The 19,945-nt window shown below is 35.5% G+C and overlaps 1 protein-coding gene across 3 annotated transcripts; it reads left to right on the top strand.

The window, feature by feature from the left end:
* Positions 1 to 15,776: 15,776 nt before the first annotated feature.
* LOC100786064 (uncharacterized protein) lies at positions 15,777 to 19,619 on the top strand. 3 transcript variants are annotated; one of them, XM_026125980.2, is made up of 3 exons: positions 15,795 to 15,992; positions 16,470 to 17,068; positions 18,713 to 19,619. In XM_026125980.2, the coding sequence occupies exons 2-3, from the start codon at positions 16,722 to 16,724 to the stop codon at positions 19,179 to 19,181; spliced, it is 816 nt and encodes a 271-aa protein (XP_025981765.1). In that variant the 5' UTR covers positions 15,795 to 15,992; positions 16,470 to 16,721; the 3' UTR covers positions 19,182 to 19,619.
* Positions 19,620 to 19,945: the final 326 nt, after the last annotated feature.

Raw genomic sequence — 19,945 nt, forward strand, 5'->3', positions numbered from 1 at the left:
TTCAATGAAGTAATCGATTAAATTATCTTTTTAATCGATTAAAGTGTTCTTCCAAACACCTGGAAACAACTCAAGAGCAATGTAATCAATTATATACTCAAAGTAATCAATTAAAGTTTTCTTGTTCACTTCTGAACTACTTATAGAAAGAGAAATAACCGATTATATCACATGGTAATCGATTAAAACAATGACTCTTGAATAAATCAGTCATTGTCTCAAAAACAATTGTGTAATCGATTATGATAAGGTTGTAATTGATTAAACTGATATGAGACATAACTTTGCAAGCTTCATACAACTTGTGCAATCGATTACAATAAGGTTGTAATTGATTAAAATAATGAGTTTTGCCTTCTAAATAAAATTTTCTAAATTAGAAATTTTTGTTCTCACTTACTCATGATGATGCATGATGCACAAAAGATATGATATGGACTAAGATGCAACATCCAATATAACAACCAATACAAATATCACTCAAGGGAGTTAGACATGTAAAAGACAAAACATCTTCAAGCTTTTCTCCAAGCTTCAAGCTTTAGTGTTCATGTTGTTCATGTTGCTCCCCCTATCTCTAACAAAAGCAAGAGACATTATAGGTTTTGTTTAGTTTGTTTTGAAATTTCCATATTTTATCAAAACTATATCAATGGTTAACATTATAATAATGTAAACAAATAAGGAGAGAAGAATAACTAGTTTGAAAAGAATGGGTGGCAAAAGATAGGATGAATTGGGGAAGAAGGGAGGTGAACAAGTTTTTGGAAATAAGGGGAATTGAAATTGACAAGAAAATTATAAGGATATATTGTAAAAAAAACAATGAAAATAAATGGAAAAAAGGGTATATATCATTAATTTAGCAGGGTATATTTAACAATTAAAAAAAGCAAGTCTCACACCAGTTAAAACCCAAATAAAAAATCCACTCCACTAACCAGTGCACATTTCCTTTGTTTTATGAGAGAAAAACAATCATAGCATGCAATCGTCTCTTTTTTAAAAGCAAAATACAACATACAAAAATTAATAGTAGTAGGCATTGCAACTATGTTGGCACTCTGGCTTTTGCCGTTAATTACCACACGTTGGATATCATATAATTGAAAAAGAAAAAAGAAACAAGCATAAGGGGACACAAACCAATACCTATGATAAACAAGAGGTGTTATGTAAACCTTTAGTCAAAAAGGCCTACTCTATTCCTATAAAAGTGCTCTCTAATGAAATTTGGATTGTATCCCACCAAAGAAAGCTTTGTACAAGTAAGCCATGTGTAGCTAAACTATCTGCACAAAAATTTCCTTCTTAGAAGATGTGAGAAATAGAAAAAGGCATGCTACTAATCAAAACCAAAATGTTGTTCCATCTACTTTAGAGTTTCCAAGGGATGATAAAGGGAGATCTAAAAGCCAAAAAAAAGAGTTTGGAAGTCTATTACATGCCAAAATTTGCCTGAACCCTTGGCACTAGCTAACTCAATTGCATGAATAACTACCAAGATTCAACATGAAGGGTAGTGGCTATGCCAATATTAACTGCAAAACTACCCATGGCAACTCTTCAAGAGTCCTTAAATACACCTCCACAAGCCGCAACCCCAGGAGATCCACAGGTTGCACCATTTGTGTTCACTTTAACCCACTCAAAGAAAGGAGGATACAAAATAACAAGAATGACTTTAGGAGCTGGTCTAGGTCTCCCGATAATGTGGAAGGATTTAAGAATTTGGAACACAAACATGGAAGAATACATACGAATTATAGATAAATACCAACAAGGTTTGTAAAGTTTTAATTAAGCTAGTAGCCTACTAAAAAGAAATAGCTTTATTCTGAAAGAATAATTGCTTTCTACAGTACAAGAATCACCTGACATGTATTTAAAATCACACTAAGAATAGTCACTTTCAACTATAGACTTCACTGAGTGAAACAATTGTTAATAGTCAAATGAAAAGAAGATTAATCCATGGACGAAAGGATTTTTATTTCTAACCAAATCCAAATACGGGTGGCAAAAGGGCAATAGAAGAACAAGTGGTTTAAGGATTCATAATTGTTGCAACAAAGATTGCACATATACAACAACCCCTTGACTAGAGTTCTCATCTGCTAGGAGTTAATTATTCATCCATCTCTAAAAAAGAAAACATTTGGGAGGAGGTATTTGAATTCTTCAAATAAGACTACACCAGTTCTAACGTTGATGATTATGTTGAAGAAAAAAGATAGCATTCTTAAAGGAAAGCAAGCCTGTTGTGCTTTAGACCTAATAGACAAGTAAACCTAGTCTAATTTGTAGAAAGAAACAACAAGAGTTATTGTATTCACAGAGACTAAGTGCAACATAAACGAAATCAACAATTTTTTACACGCATTTGTTGTAGCGAGTTGTCAATTCGCTATTGTGAATGGTGAAGTTTCAGTGTTTAGAAAAGAAACGTTTCACTAGCGATGTGTCAATTCTCTATGACAAAACTAAACTATATTTTGTTTTCAAACATAATTTTTCGAGTGAAAGTGAAATCAAATATATTAAAGTGTTGCTGAGATGAAATCCATAGAATTTTTCATAGGAAGCCCATTCCTAATCAATCTCCTAGTTCAATGCAGCCAAGATTCAAACTTCAATGACTAATCTTAATTCGTTAGCAATTAATCCTTGATTTCCAAGTTAAATCCCTAATTCCTTAGGTGATTTAAACCTAGAAACTCATAGTTAGATCAGTGAATCTCTACAAATGCAAGTATTTGATTCATTCCTGGCATCAAAGCCTTGCATAATTTCTATTCAGATCTAGGATTTGAACTTGTTGCCACGCAATATAAATCCCTAAAAGCTAGGTTGATCACTCCTAACATGCATCTAAGCATAGATTTGAAATATGATCACATTGATTGTGAGAATTGATTAGAAAATACAAATTACATACTTGAATTTTACTTCAATCAATTAACAACTATGAAATTTAGCTCATTTGGATCATAAAGAATCCAACAAAACCTCAAAAGAGCAACAATGGAAGAAAAAAAGAGAGAAAAGAGGGATAGAGTTCAAGATTCAATTTTTTAGAATTCATAAATGAACCAAAAGTGCTAACAAATGATGTTACAAGCTCTTTAAATAGAATTGAGATAAAATTAAATTTTTGTGCCTTAGAGAACTTTCATCATAGTGAAAGCATAAATAGTTACAGTGAAATTAGACTTATGAACTAAGGACTCTAGACTTGATCTCCATGCCTCTGGACCTTATTTGTTGGGGGCAGAAGGTTGACTTGCTAGGGTGAGTTTCTATTAACTCCAAGGTCTTTAAATTTGCAAAATCACTATGGTGAGGCTCAACTTCGTTGTACAACAATGGTGTGAAAAACAATCATCAAAATACCCCAAACTTAGACAATTTCCTGCCCCCAAGCATCACAAAATCCAACAAAGGATGGAGAAAGTATTTACAAAAGTACAACAATGGTTAGAATCATCAAGCACATACATCACCACAATGAAATTTCAAATTATGCATGACCAAGGGAATTACATGTGCAAGAATGTTCAAGAGAACTCATCAAAATCATGGGAGCAAATCTTTGAGATTGAGAAGTATAGCATCTTATGATTGAGAATTCACTATTTTTGCATAGCTTCTCACAAGTCAAGTGTTTCACTCAAGACATGATTTGTCAAGGTTAACATTTTCACTCATTCATAAATTGAAGTGCCCTAACTCAACTTTGTTTTTAATCCTATTTTTCATCAAAAACTTCACATAAAAATATAAATCACTAAGGTATTTTAGGCTTGTAACTTGGTTGGGATTACAACAAATGTTTGTTTTTCTAGACAATCAAAATCATCCAATGATCAAGGAGAGCAATAAATGTGTAGGTTTTGACATAAACACTCACCTATCCTTTACAATTGTTTTCCCAACCAAGTTTATCTTTTTTATATTTTTTCTAACTTTTCCTTTTATTTTTTTTTCATGGAGATTTTCTCTCTCTCTCTCTTTCTCTCTCTCTCTCTCTCTCTCTAGAGAAATTTGGTTTCTATATTTTTCTTCCCTTGCCAATTTTGATTATATGACAACCTTTCCATGTGGTGAAACCATTGGAAACTTATGTAAAAACATTATTTTGAAAGATTGTTCTCCTATCACTAGAATGAGGGAAACAATGATTTTTCACATGGGTTTTTATTGAAAGGTCTCAAAAGAAAATATTTTTATATTTTTTTCTCAAAGAAATGGTTCAAGGGTTTAAATTTAAAACTATTTTTGATTGGCTTGTTCGATAAGAGGCTAAAATACTAAAAAAAAAACAAGTTCCTTGATTTCTTTAATGCTTCATGTGACATCCTAATTACATAGGAATCAAACAAAATCAATTGTGACACACATCACTCACAGTGTAGGTTCACACCTCGCACCTCACAAGATATAAGAATATTCATGAGTCTCACGAAAGAATTCCACACAATCAATCTCATCCAAATGCATCAATCAATTAAGTTAATCCAAGTTCACATATGCACAAGTCATAGTCCCTATGGAATTAGCATAATCATTGATTCATCATGTAATGTGATGTGCTCAATCATTTCAAACCAAGCAAAAGAACTAGCAATCATATATTTTATTTTATTTCATTTTGAATTTTTGAAAATTAAAATTTTATTTTTCTGAGAGTGAGGTTTGTTGGTCTCGCCATGGCAATCCTTGTATATATTTATGAAATTTCTTTTTTGAATTCACTAAAGCAAGCGTGTGATTCATTGTAGCGAAAAGACTCTTATTCATTTTTGAATCAATGGTTGGCATCCAAATTTGAAGTAAGCTCTTAATGCATCTTATCTAGTTTGAAAAAAAATGATGGAACTCATAAACCAAGAGGGGGGTGAATTGGTTTTGAAAACAAATTGAAATAAAAAACAAAGTTTTGAAAAAATTTTGCTTACAAGGATTGTATCACAAACTTTCTATTTAAAACCAATATCTAATTAATCACTCGTACACAATATCCTTTTGTTAAAGCACTTCAAAAAGAAATATTTTTAAACTTAGAAAATTGATCAAGAATGCAATGAGAGAGATAAAATTCAAGAGAAGATGGAACACCAAGATTTATACTGATTCACTCTCTATTTCTAGATGTTAGACATGTGGCCTTAGAAATCTTAAGAAGGGGTGAATTAATTTCCCACTAACAAGCTTTTAACCCCCTTCTAAAAGAAGAGATAGGCTCAGAATGCAGAAGAAGCAACAATCAATTTAATAATGTTCTTTAAACATGCAAGACAAAATTGATTGCAATAAAACGAATGAGATAAGGGAAGAGAGAATGCAAACACAGTTTTTATATTGGTTCGACAAAGTCTGTGCCTACGTCCAGTACTCAAGCAACCCACTTGAGATTTTTCACTCCCTTTGTAAAAATCCGTTTACAAAGTTTGAACTACATAGGGACAACCCATCCCTTGTGTTCAAGAATCCTTACAACTTAAGAGACCCTCAATCCCTTAATCAATCTCTTTTAATGAGAAGAACGAAAAAAATTCTCTCTTGAAGAGAAGGATATTACAATTGAAGTCCATGGAGAAATTCTTAATGGATTTGCAAGTGTTTGCCCAAGAGTTTCTTTTGAGAGAACATTTGGAAATGAAATTCTCTTGGAATATCTCATCATTTTGTGTCCCAAGTCACCTATTTATAGGCCTTTGATGACCATTCAAAAATCTCTTGAACAAATGTGACTCTCTGGAGTTATTTTCTGAAGAGTTGTGACTCTTGGGAGTTATTTTCTGAATTTCTGAATTCTTGACTTGGAAAATACTTGAAAAGTTCTTATCTTTGGCATCATCAAAATCATGTACACATACATTCACACTAGAGAAGCTACTCAAGTTATCTAATTCAACCTAAATTAGATTTCCACTATGCATTTTGAGTTCTTACAAGCAATCATAATCAATCTCAATTCCTACCCAGAAAAAGAGACTAAGGAAACCAACCCTATGGTCCTTTATGAATAAAAGCCTAAGAGACACATATCCTTAGCTCAAACTAGAAAACCCTATTCTACCATGCTTTAGAAACTCATGCATATGCTGTAACAATATGTAAAAACATATGAGAATAGAGTCAAGGAGAGACACAACCTTATCATTCAAATGCAAGAACCAAAGCTTGATTGAATGGATTTCTTATTGATATCACAAGATGTTAACAACTCACTTTAACCTTTGAAAGCTTCATAAACAAAGACTAGAATGTGTGAGTCGTGAAAGCTCGTTCTAAATCATTGTTGAAAGTGAGAACACAAGGTGGCTATTTATAGAGAAAATAGTTATAACCTCTTGTAATCGATTAAATTGCCAATGTAATTGATTATCTTGAAGAATTAATCGATTAGATTCTTTATTTAATTGATTAAAGTGTTCTTGATCGCTTCTAGGAACATTTTCAAGAATGATGTAATCGATTACTATACCCATGTAATCGATTAAAGCAGAGATCCTAGAAAACATACATGGTCTCAACAGAACTGTATAATCGATTACTAATACTCGGTAATCAATTAAACCAGAACGAAGATCTCTCTGCAAGCTTCTCAAAAAGACTTGTGAAATTGATTATAGATAGATGGTAATTGATTAAAACAAGGAGTTTATGCACTAAAGAAGTTTCTAACATTAGAAAAAATCTTTCCACCTCTACATGATGATGTATGGCGTACACATAGATAGATTAAGACTAAAAAGCAACAATCAATTCAAATGCCGCTCAATGAATTGGGCATGCAAAAAGACAAAACTCTTCAAAGCTTGATCTTTATGTTGCTTCCCCTATCTCAAAGCTTGAGGTGCTAGCCTTGGCAGGAAATCATCATCTTGCCAAAAATTCTTTTGAATGTAATTAGAATCAATGGTTTATGAATGTATGTATACATGATTTTGATGATGCCAAAGATAAGTGCTTCTCAAGTTTGATCCAAAATTCACAACTCTTTAGAAAATAACTCTTGAGAGTCACATATATTCAAGAGATTTTGAATGGTCATCAAAGGCATAGATAGGTGACTTGGGACACAAAATGTATGAGAGAGATTCTAAGAAAACTTTATTGCCAAATGCTTTCTCAAAAGAAACTCTTGGGCAAATACTTGCAAATCCATTAAGAGTTCATCCATGGACTTCAATTGTAATATCCTTCTCTTCAAGAGAGAATTCCTCTTCTTTCTTCTTATACAAAGAGATTGATTAAGGGACCAAGAGTCTCTTAAGTTGTAAGAATTCCTGAACACAAGGGATGGGTTGTCCCTGTGTGGTTCAGAAGTTGTAAAGGAATTTAAAAAGAGAAAGGAAAATCTCAAGTGGGTTGCTTGAGTACTAGACGTAGGCACGGACTTTGTCGAACCAGTATAAAACTGTGTTTGCATTCTCTCTTCCCTTATCTCATTTATTTTGTTGCAATCAATTTTGTCTTTCATGTTTAAAGAACATTATTAAATTGATTGTTGCTTCTTCTGCATTCTAAGCCTATCCCTCTTAAGTTATTGAGGTCGCTGGTCCAGCATGGTTGGCTGCAGATCAGCATAAGATTGGGCCCAATCTTTAGTAATATCCAACAAAAATGCACTCTGGAATTAGGTAAGAGTTGTCATATCAATTTTGTGCACTCTCATAGGTTTTCCTTTAGAGTTTGTCTCTATATGCCTATTGGGAATGCACAAAACTTTTTCAACAATCATATTCTTTTCTCTTTGTTTATACACTCCTCATAGTCTGTTTGTTGGCTTTTCCCTAATCTCAATATGGAGCCAAAAAGATTATTGATGGCCGCTTAGTCATATTTAACAATTATGCCTCTGACCCAAGACTTCCTTTCCTTGAAACCATCTAGAAAGATGACATTAGCATAAAACTCTCTGACAAGGGGTTCATTATAGATAACTATTTCCATCAATTTAGTCCACCCTTTATCCTCAAAGATCTCTTGAATCACAGTGAATTCACCTTCCTTGAGATTCACTTTCCTCTCAACATATACCTCCCTCTTGAGGCTTGCATAATATCTACTTTCGATATATTTTTTGAAAAATTTATAAGTGTCATTGGCATATTTATGTTGCATCTGAAGCCGCTGAGATTTGGAAGCTTTGGCAAGAGGTTGAGAGGAAAAGTCCTCCTCTTGTTGCTTTCTTTTCTCAGAAAGATGTGGCTACCTGTATGATTAGTTCTTTGTACTTGCCATCTGAAACATTACAGACACACAAAGAATATACAAAGTCCATCTAGTTAGAAAAGTGCAATGAAAAATCAACCCAAAAGAAATAGAAGAGAGCATATTCTACATCAGATGGATCATTTCATTCTAGTGAGATCAGGTCTTGCCATGGCGAAATTGACTTATGAAGCTCATTGAACCCAAGGCGAAGCATACACTCACCATGGCAATTTGGACCCCTAGAGCTATAATATAGCCTTGAAAAGTTATTTTGCTTTGGTGAATAATAGCCTTGTGGTAGCTAAATGGAATGTCTTTGGAAGTCCTTTTCTCCCTAGAAAGATGAATTCTCAATTTCTATGATTGATTTCGCTTGAACAAAAGCATAGTTCTCCATAGCGACCCCAAACTTATGATTAAACTATAAACTCCAGAAAATAGATAGTGCAGGTAATGGAAGAAAGGCAAAGTGATGATGCTTTTATTTAATCCTCTCTTATTCAAAACAGAACACTCTAAAAACTATCTTATATGCATCATAACTCATATTTACATTCAACACAGACCTATACTATTTTAGTTTGATTTTTCCATGGAAAATGGAATTCTCACCCAAGCAAAACCATTTATGACATGGTTATGTAGAACCGGTCATAGTGATTCCAACACAAATACTAAGAAACACCACATGTACAAAAATTCTCTAAAAGCTTCCTAAACTAGTGATGAGGACATGACCAAAGGCAAGGGCAAGGATCCACTTGAAGGACTTGGAGGGCCTATGACAAGGGCTAGTGCAAGGAAAGCCAAGGAAGCTCTTCAACAAGTGTTGTCCATACTATTTGAACACAAGCCCAAGTTTCAAGGAGAAAAGTCCAAGGTTGTGAGTTGTATCATGGCCCAAATGAAAGAGGACTAAATGGCACCACTTTGTCTCAATTTCAGAGTGTTTAGTTTGTCTAAATGATGGCCCAATCCTTGTAAAGTTGGCTGACCAAAAATATGTTTTGGGTTAATCAACTAAAAGGGCTTTAGTAGGTTTAGTTCAAGTTGTAATAAGGGCCCAATTGGCAACCTAGGCATCAACCTTTTGGGAGACCAAATGGTGGCTGACTTGTTGGCTGTTGGGGGTGACTTTTGGTTGCCACAATTTCAGTTACACTCAGCCATTAAGTTTTTTTAATTCCCTAGGTTAATGGCATTAAGTTATTTTAATTCTAGGTTAGTGGGTCATTACTAAAATCTGCTGTAAAGCTTCTATATAAGCTGAATCATTTTATCAATAAACACAAGTTGAGTTTTATTCAGAAAATTAGAGGTTATCTCTTTTATCTTAGTGAGAGTGATTCTCCTAAATTCTTGAGTGATTCAAGAACACCCTGGCTATATCAAAGGACTTTCACAACCTTTGTGTGTTGCCCTCGCTGGAAAGAGTGATTCTTTCCTTCCTTTTATCTTCACCCTTGTTCTTTCAAACCACAATTCCAGAAAATCCACCTCTGCCCAGAATTATCTCGTGGCCATAACTCCCATTTTACGCACTCAAATTAAGTGATTCTTGAGCCTAAATTGAATTTCAAAACGAGACCTTTCACCTCATTTTGGAATCACCTCATTTGGAGCCCTGTAGCTTCAATTATTGCCATTTCTATATTTCTGTCCAGCCACCACTTAACCTACGTTTTACCATCCCATTCATCCATTTTATACCAAGAACCACCTTATTAAGACCCACGAAATTAACCACCTTATTTTCCATCCTTTCCTTAATTAATTTCCGCATTTTCCATCAAGGTTTAATCCTAGACGATCCTAAGTCAGCCCTTGTGCAATGAGGATTCATACCAACTAGCCTACCTATAATTCCAGGGGTTAAGACCCCTAATTCCTACACTAAATTTAGGGGGAAAAAAAGGTAAAGAAAATACAATTCTGAAACCTAAGTCTAAGAAATGTAATAAGTATTTTAAGTACAATTTGTTTTTTTATCACTTTATTAGATATGAATTGTTTACAAACTAAGAAGACAACAAACAAAACCAAAACATCTAAAGAAAAAAATTACTTTAACAATATTGAGAAAATGCAAATGAGGGGTGGGAATGCAATGCCAAACAAGTGAAAAAAAGAGTTGACGCAGTAAAGGAGTGAGGGCATGAGTGATTTGAGTGAAAAATTGATGAAAATGGAATAAGAAGTAGGCTAGACTCTAAGAAAGCTTCTAAGGGAAATGGGTTAAGTGAATGAAATGAAATAAAATGAGAAATTTAAAAAGGGGAAAAAGGTTTCAACTACCTTTACCTTTTGAATTTTTGTTGCAACAAATTGTCAATTTGCCACAATCTTTGTGGTACATATGATCCAATGAACTAATGTCCATATTTGATACAGTGAGTGACCACTTTGCTTTGGTGAAAATGGGTGCATTAATGCAATTGAACCAAATGTGCCACGATTGACCAAATATATTTCTTACCATTTTCACTTTAGTGAGTTGTCAATTTGCTTTGGCGAAAATATGTAGAAACACTCAGCTCAAATACCACTTATTTAAATCCTACACACACACACATATATAGTTTTCATTATTATTATTTGTTTTTGTGGTTGCCATCACAAAGCCCTCACTGTGGCAGGATCCCTTTCTATCAACATGAGCTTATAAGTAGAGAGTGCCTCACCTTTATGACTCAATTTCGTTATAGTGAGATCCTTCTCTGTTAAAGCGAAATGACTTACATTAGGTACCTTAAGTTTGAAAGCCCTTCATCTTAAGGGCCCAAATGGGCCCTCTTAGCAGCACCCGGGTTAATGGAGGAGGAGGAGGAACCTGGCCATCTCCAATGTGGCCCTGTTGCTTTCCCTTGGCCTTGTCGGCCTAAACCTTCTCAACCTTCTCGGTTTGAGCCTTCTTGATGGATTAGTAATCGAACATGGCCATAATTCCTAAAAAAAAGAAAAGCAGGGACAAAACTCGACAAAGAAAGCAAAAAAAGAAAATAACAAAAGATACTCATAATCTCAATCCACGATCGATGTTTTGGAGAAAGACATGTCTGATGCAATCCTACCCCCAAGGGTATTGGATAGAAGACTCCAAGAGGTTGATTTCTGAGCCCATGGGCCAAGGTTGGGCCTACTCTTCTTTGTAAATATTAGAATAGGTTTTTTCTTCTTTTGGGCCTTGTATTTTGGCTATTCTAGTAGTATAGGATTTTAGCCTTGTATTTTAGGGCATTTTGAGTAGTCTTTGTAGTAGGGACTTTTTGTATTTTCATGTATTTTAGCATAGGGATGAGCTTAGCTATTATAGGGGGTGTGTGTAGCTAAGTTCTAGCTTCTCTTCTCAAGGAGGTGAACTTAGTTATTAGAGGGGTGTGTGTACCTAAGCTCTATCTTCTCAAAGAATCTTTTTTAGGAAGCTTCTCAAGGAAGCTGCATAGGCTATAAATAGAAGCATGTGTAACACTTGCTGTAACTTTGATCATTTGAGAATTACACTTCAAAGTTCAGACCTCATTTGAGGCACAAAATTTCGGGCTCCTTCTCTCCCTTTCCCTCCACTTATCTTCTCATACCTTCAAGCTCTTATCCATGGCTTCCTATGGTGGTGAGCTTCTTCTTGACTTATCTTCTCCTTGAAGTGGCATCTCCAATCATCTTTCTTCCTTCTTCCTTCTGCTACCATTTATCTTCAAGAAGCAAAGGGCTTCATTGACAAAGAAGATCCAAGGCCTACAAGCTCTACATGGAGTTACATCAATGTCTACCTGGTCTTACAATGAAAATCCCTAGGGAACTTATAATGTACAATCATATCTTCCTGGTCAAAGGGAGACATGAATTCCACGAGTTTTGTGATATCCTTGTTGAAGGAAAAAGTCCAATAAAAAGGGAAGCAAGTCCTTCTTTGCTAAGTAAAATAATTTGGCATAGTTGGGGAACCGGGACCAACTCGAAAGAAATAACCCTAAATTTTTTATAAGAGGTTGTATATGGGTTGATAACAGCCCGTCTGAGAATGTCGATAAGAACAACCCAACCCCCTTTTTTGTTTACCTTCACGTTATAGTGATGAAGGAATTTGGAAGCAATAGGAGTGATAAAGAATTCATCACATAAAACCCTAAAAGCATACATGGCTGCCCAAGCATTCGGATGCAACTAGGTAGGGGTGACGTTAAGTTCTTGAAGAACATCTATGTCAAACCTATCAAAAGGAACAATAAGATGTAGGTTCGAGAAGAGAGTAGCCTAGAAGGGTTATAGGGGTGACTTACTAGGTTTTCTAGGAGGAGGAAGAATAAATGGACGTGGACCAAGGCCTAAAGGATAGTAGCCTCTGAGTCTAGGTCAATAACATTATAAGAAGGAATGGGTAGAGGGGACTCGACCTCGTCTTTCTTAGGGAAGGAGGGAACCTCAATGTTTAAGTGAGGCCCTCCTTTAACAACAACAGTGCCACTAGCAAGGGTGGCAAGATTAGTGACTAGAGGACCAACGCCATCAACTAAAGGAATAACACTACCAAGGGGAATACTAGATTCCTGATCATTGATGTCATCAGAAACCATTGTGAAAGTTGGAAGGATCATCATTTGAACTCTCATCAATAAGGCGAACCTCCAGCAACAACATCCTACCCCCATTGGTGGGCACAAAACCCTCCTCAGAATGAGACATGATGAAGAGAGGAGGGTCGAAAATGTGTACCTAGAAGGCAAAAGGGTGACCGGAAAAAAGAGAATGAAGAGAAAAATATGGTCAAACAATATGGAATTTAGCCAAAGAAGCAAGCATAGAAGCAAAAGAGTGGGAGAAAAAAAGGTTTCTCAACCTTTTTATAGCCTTCTAGAAGCTTCTAATGGCCAAAAGGACACATCCATTTGAATCGTCAAATTCTCCCTTGAGGAGACATATCAACAAATGGGGATAGGCATGACCCTTGGGTATCCCAACTAAAATTTTGAAATTCAAAAGATGCAAGCATGGCATTTGATGCAATCCTATCCCCCAAGGGCATTGGATAGAAGACTCCAAGAAAATTGGGCCAGAGATGCAAGAGAAAGCCCTAGGGTTCTCATGAGCTTTAGTGTAGATTTCGGACCCATGGGCTAAGTATGAGCCCACTTATCTTTGTACATATTAGACTATGGTTTCATTATTTTTGAATTGGGAGAAGCCCAATCCAATTAAATTTTAGAGGGGGAGGTAAGCATTTGCTTGCTACACCCTATTGTCACATCATATAGTCACACTTTGTGCGTGTCCTTCATGCTTTACATGCCTCATGACACCACCTAAGCACACTTAGTGGAGAATCTTGGACTTGATCTTGGATTAGTGGGCTGAACCATAGCTAAAATTCACTAATCATAATTAGTGAAATTTTGGCTCCAAAATTTGGCTCCACAAATTCAAGTGAAATTTGAATAGAAATTCAAATTTCTCTCCAATTTTGTGTGACACTTAGGCTATAAATAGAGGCCATGTGTGTGCATTTTTTCAACTTTGATCATTTGAGAATTACACTTCAAAGTTTAGACCTCATTTGAGGCACAAAATTTCGTGCTCCTTCTCTCCCTCTCCCTCTCCCTCCACTCATCTTCTCCTACCTTTAAGCTCTTATCCATGACTTCCTATGGTGGTGAGCTTCTTCTTGACTCATCTTCTCCTTGAAGTGGTGTCCCCAATCATCTTTCTTCCTTCTCCATTCCACTACCATTCATCTTCAAGAAGCAAAGGACTCCATTGATGAAGAAGATCCAAGGACTACAAGCTCCACATGGAGCTACATTAACATCTTTCTTGAAAATGTGCGAAAGCATTAAATGCATTTGAATGGACGTAGCAGTTGATAAGATGCCACTTTGAATTCTTAACCATTTGTACTCGGCATTAACCATTCAAAGAAGACATTTGTCTCAAGTTTGACAATAACCAAATTGACAATTAACACTTAAACTTGACTAGAGGATAACATAGTTAGAGTTTATGACTTAAGATTATTTCTTATATATAAAAAGCTTATATGGCTAGCTTCAGAGCTTGGAGAACTTATGTACTACATGGACCCAGCAAGCCTTCATACTCAATGACTGACCGAGTAGACAACTTGGATTCAAAGAGTGGATTTAATTAAGATAAGAAAGAAATTCTATCTTCTACCAGAAAGATAGAGATATCCCCTAAAATCAAATGTTATATATTATTAGAGGAAAGAAAAAATAAAATTATTTTTCCTATTTTGCATTACCTTAAAAGGAAAATTGAGATATTATCATCTAATTTCAGTGTTGAATGAGAGGTTGGAAACTTGGAGACGAGCTCTAGAAACACATGGCTTTCGCCTAAGCAGAAGCAAATCGGAGTATATGGAATGTAAGTTCAACAAAAGAAGGAGGGTTTCTAACTCAGAGGTGAAAATAGGAGATCATATTATCCCTCAAGTCACACGGTTTAAATATCTTGGGTCTGTAATACAGGATGATGGGGAAATTGAAGGGGATGTGAATCATCGCATTCAAGCAGGATGGATGAAATGGAGAAAAGCATCGGGGGTGTTATGTGATGCAAAGGTACCGATCAAGCTAAAGGGAAAGTTTTATCGGACTGCGGTAAGACCGGCGATTTTGTACGGAACAGAATGTTGGGCGGTCAAGAGCCAACATGAGAATAAAGTAGGTGTAGCGGAGATGAGGATGTTGCGGTGGATGTGTGGTAAGACTCGACAGGATAAAATTAGAAACGAAGCTATTAGAGAGAGGGTTGGAGTAGCGCCTATTGTAGAGAAGATGGTGGAAAATAGACTTAGGTGGTTTGGGCATGTAGAGAGAAAACCGGTAGACTCTGTAGTGAGGAGAGTAGACCAGATGGAGAGAAGACAAACAATTCGAGGCAGAGGAAGACCCAAAAAGACTATAAGAGAGGTTATCAAAAAGGATCTCGAAATTAATGATTTGGATAGAAGTATGGTACTTGATAGAACATTATGGCGGAAGTTGATCCATGTAGCCGACCCCACCTAGTGGGATAAGGCGTTGTTGTTGTTGTTGTATCATCTAATTTCATCATTATAAAGGGAAATCATCAATGTTCAGGTAAATCAACTCTTAATACAACCTATATTTTGATAATTGTATACTTCCACGCTGCTAACTTAAGCGTCGGAGTATTTTTACAGGTACACTCCACCATCGTATGTGAAGAAGCTCATGAAGGATTGTTGTCGTGAGAAGATACCCCGCCGCTGTATGTGAAGAAGCTCGTGAAGGATGGTCGCTTGAGAAGAATTCTTCAAATTTGATAAGAATATAATTTAATTACAAAATGATTTCATAAATTTAACCGCACGAGCAATTTATTGCAGGTTTTGTAAATTCAGAAACTAAATTTGAATTATCATTTTTTTAGACATCAATTTATAATTGTGTCACACTTTCTGATATCAAAATGAATATTTAACGATGTTTTTATCTTTAAACAAAAAAACAAAACGTAACAACCTACGTTTGGACTTCTATCGTTTTACTCTCGTACCTTGCCACATAGGCCTACCCTACTCATCATAACATTCTTTGTTGTTTGCAATTTTCACAACTGTCATCACCATCTTTTCACTCAATGCTAGCTAGAGCTTATTAAATTGGTGTTCTAAATTGGAAAACCATCACTTTTTTCAATTGCTGAATCATTGGGCTCGCTGCTCTCTGCATCCAAACCCGTCAACCTTTGCTCATTATGCCATAAATAAATCAATTATAACAGTAAGTAAAGCAAACCCCTTTTGTCTTCATCATTGTTTTCTTCCTTTAGGACTTTCTTAACCCCCGTGGTTCCCAGTGTAAAGTACCTAATGATTCATACGATTTTATTTAGCTTATAAAAAAATTTCAACTTGCTTGCACTAATACAGAATCTGTGTCTGTTATGCAAAAGAAAAGAAAGGAAATGTACTTCAGATTTAGTCACGAACACAAGAAAATGGGTTAGATTTTGTTGGGATTTTGAATATAACAAGTTTTCCGGTTATAGATTGATCTACCTATCTTCTTCCTCCAAGTTTACAGATTTTGGCTTTGGTGGCAGTTTTTCTTTGGCTTATTTGATTTTCTGATCAATCATTGTTACCGATTTTGGCTTGTCTACATAGTTAATTTGCTCCAAGAAACTTGATTTGGGTTTTTCCTGAAAATGAAAAATTGAAGTTGACACTTGACACTGAATATTAGTATTTTTACAAGGTAATCTGTAGCAGTAGAATTGGGCTGGGATAGCTTGAATAGGAAACTACTTGCTATTAAGACTGATGACTACTACAAGATACCGAAGCTTTTACCCAAGGTGTTGTTATTGGAAGTTTGAAGGCTGAATGTGCTTTTATTCATAACAGGATTAGTTTGTAGGTTTACGAGGTGGAGATTTTTAGTGATCAACTATTTGGTTTGCTCAGCTAAAGAATCATTCAAGGATCCAGCTGAGCAAGTACGAGGAAGATGGGATCTTTCATAGGTCATATATTGCCAGGGACCTTGTTTCTTCTAGTTGGGACATGGCATATATGGGGCTCTGTGATGAGATATGTGTCAAACCCTAAGACATTCAGAGTCCAGGTGTGGAATCCTGTACCGGGGTTTAATGGGAGGCTCAAGCACTTGGAGCTCTATGTCATTTCAATTGGTGCTTTCATAGATTTGTGTGTGGAGCTCTTACTTGCAACCCGCCTCAGGTTTTTTGTTGGGGGAGCCTTGAACACCACTTACTTCAACAACTTTGAGCACTCGGGAATGCTTCTGATGTTTCTTATCTTTGGTGTTGTTGCTCTCCTCTCAGAAAAGACAAGGTTAGTTGTTGTTGTTGTTGTTCTTATTGTTATGATGTAGGCCATTTCTTGTTAAAATTCATCCACCAATCTGCACTCTCCTGTACCTGTAATATAGAAGATAAAAGGTGATAATGCAGTTTTAAGTTGTTGGTTCCCATCAGTTGCAAATAACTTGTTCATATCTGAAGAAAAAAAAAACGAATGCTACTTGAATTTATGTCCTCATTAAAAATTTCTCAGTTTATTTCATCTGATTTACTTTGGAAATTAAAACAAAGATAAAGTAGGGTGTGGAGGATAATTAGGACTTGATGATGTCCATGGTGGATAAGTGATATGATTGTACCACACGCTAGCATTTTTCTTCTTCTTTTGGTTACTATAAATCTTTCTGTATCTGGTTCTTAGCTGATCAAACACATTTTAGTAGACATGAAACATACAAATTCACCCCACATTTTCGTCAACCTTATGGTGGAGGTAAGTGTAATGTAATGAAGTCATTTAGCATTTCACTAATATTTTGTATTCTCACCATGTACTAACAAATGGAAATGGGTTTAAGTGTGAAATTTTATTAAAAAAATTAATTTTGATTGCATCAGTAAATAAGTTAGTACAAGATATTGACATTAGTGAAAACCTTACCATAGTAAAAGCTTCAATAAATGCATGGTATGAGCTATTTAACTCTGAAGGTGAAAAATATTCCATTACAGTGTTTCCAAGGACCATACCTGCTTTGTCATAGTTGTCTTTCTATTTACCGTGCTTGTTCCTGTGAAGAAGCTATATTTTCTAATCACTGTTCTTCATAATCTACATCTGCAAGAATTTATTCTCTATCTGTGGGTTCCGTTCTACTGATTTTCTATTATATACATTAGTTCTCAAGCCATCTAGAGTTATCTCCTGCATTGTAGCATGAGATTTGATGCTTCTGTCAATCTGTCCTACTGATGCATCCTTTCATCCTTGTGGTAGAATTTGTTGCATGGAGCTTTCATAGAAAGCAAAACAGAACAAAACTTTCCTGTGTACTTGAGAGCTACTGGCTCACTCGATTAATCTGTTATCTTATTTACGTATTGTTTTTTTTATCTAGCTTCACATAAAGATTGCACCCTAGTACTTTTTCCTCTTGAATTTTATGATTTCAAGATTTTATAATGGACAATGAGTTTCCCAATCATGCTTATGAGTTATGTTCAGCAATGAGTCTGAGCATGTCTGTTTATCTCACATATAACTTTGTGCTAACTGCCATTATCTCCTTTTCTCACTCAATTGTCCTTAATTCAACCTATCGCTACAGTTATTCTGAATGCTATTGGGGAAAAAGTAGATGATATGGAAAATCATAAAGATATTTGTGAGTCTAAGAACTATGCTGCTTGGCAGAATTTGTGTTATTTAAATTCATCAATTAATCCTTGGGTTGAAACATGCATCAGTTGTGCACATGAGTGTATTAGTGTGTGTGCATGCACGTGCTCATGTGTGTGTGCATTTTGGAAATTGGTTCTCAAATGTCTGATACTTACCAGTTTGTTCAATTTCCGCAGACCTATGTTTCCCTAAATCTTATTCTATTAGTTAAAGTGCTGCTTTTTTAACCTGTTGCTTCTTTTCCATTCTCATTTTCTTCATTCTCTTATGCAGACGTCTTCCCTTGCCTGAAAATGCTCTTTGTTTGATTGCTGCTGCAGCATTCTGTGCAGAGTATCTTCTATTCTACTTTCACTCAACAACACACAAAGGCCTTGAAGGCTATTACCATGTCCTCCTTGCTTTCCTCATTGGGCTTTGCATTATATCTTCAGTTTCTGGTGCCCTTTTGCCAACCAGCTTCCCAGTAGATTTATGTAATGGTATTGCTATAGCGCTGCAAGGAATCTGGTTCTATCAAACCGCTTTTGTTCTTTACGGCCCCATGCTACCATCTGGTTGTAAGCTCAGGGATAGTAATATCACATGTCACCCAAAAGAGAGTGAGGTTCGGGGTGAATTGTTTGCTAACGCTCAACTCTTTGTTGCAGTCCTTGCTGTTCTTGTAGGAACTGTAGCATCCTATGGCTTTGCAGCTTCAAGATATGGGAACTGTGAAGAGCTTGCTAGCAATGCTAGTTGAATTGAACTAGGAACTGTGCATGCATCAATTCTGGTGGTGGGGAGTTAGCATAGATGCACGAAGACTTAAGTCTGATTCTCATTGTTGTGATTGTATGCACATGGAATGAAGTACCAATATGGTTTGGCATGGTTGACAGATAACTTTATTTCTTAAACATGTAATTAGGGGTTTGATCTCTAGGTTCATATGTATGAAAAAATATTTGTTGCAAGATATCAGTCTCTTAAATGGATTTAAACATCTCCAAGAATTAGTCTTTTGCTTCTTGACTAGGGAATATTCTGGCCAAAAGAAATGAGGAATGAAGTAGACTATGCAATAAATTGGCAGCCATTTTTCTTGTAAAATATGTGTATTGAAGTAAAACAATCCATTAGTGTGGTGAAATGATTTTTTAGAATCAAATGTGAAATGAACAGAGAAGGTATTCCTTTTTATCTGGGACACTATTATTACTATGTAAATTTATGCAATGTAGTTCCGTGGGTTATACTCTCATCCATGATGAACACTCACCATTGCTTGGTACATGTACCTTCGCAAGGGGTGTGAAAATAAAAATACAAATAAATTGAACCACTTCTAAAACCAAATAGAACTGAGCCTAAAATAACTGTACCATCTTTAAAATGGTTTTGACCGAAATCATTGATGGGGTTATAATGGAGGTGAAGAAAAAAAAGGCGAAGGTTGTGGATTTAAATTTTTCCACTAACAAAAATCTAACAATTAGTAGATAAAAAAACACTAAAATCATTGAT

The sequence above is a fragment of the Glycine max genome, chromosome 16, assembly GCF_000004515.6.
Source record: "Glycine max cultivar Williams 82 chromosome 16, Glycine_max_v4.0, whole genome shotgun sequence".
NCBI classification, from domain to species: Eukaryota; Viridiplantae; Streptophyta; class Magnoliopsida; order Fabales; family Fabaceae; genus Glycine; species Glycine max.

Bases quoted from the DNA above. Each gene is read 5' to 3' on its own strand.
- LOC100786064 (XM_041010184.1), top strand. From the start codon at position 16,722: ATGGGATCTTTCATAGGTCATATATTGCCAGGGACCTTGTTTCTTCTA. The intron at 17,069-18,712 runs GTTAGTTGTTGT...TCTCTTATGCAG, and splicing joins CTCCTCTCAGAAAAGACAAG to ACGTCTTCCCTTGCCTGAAA.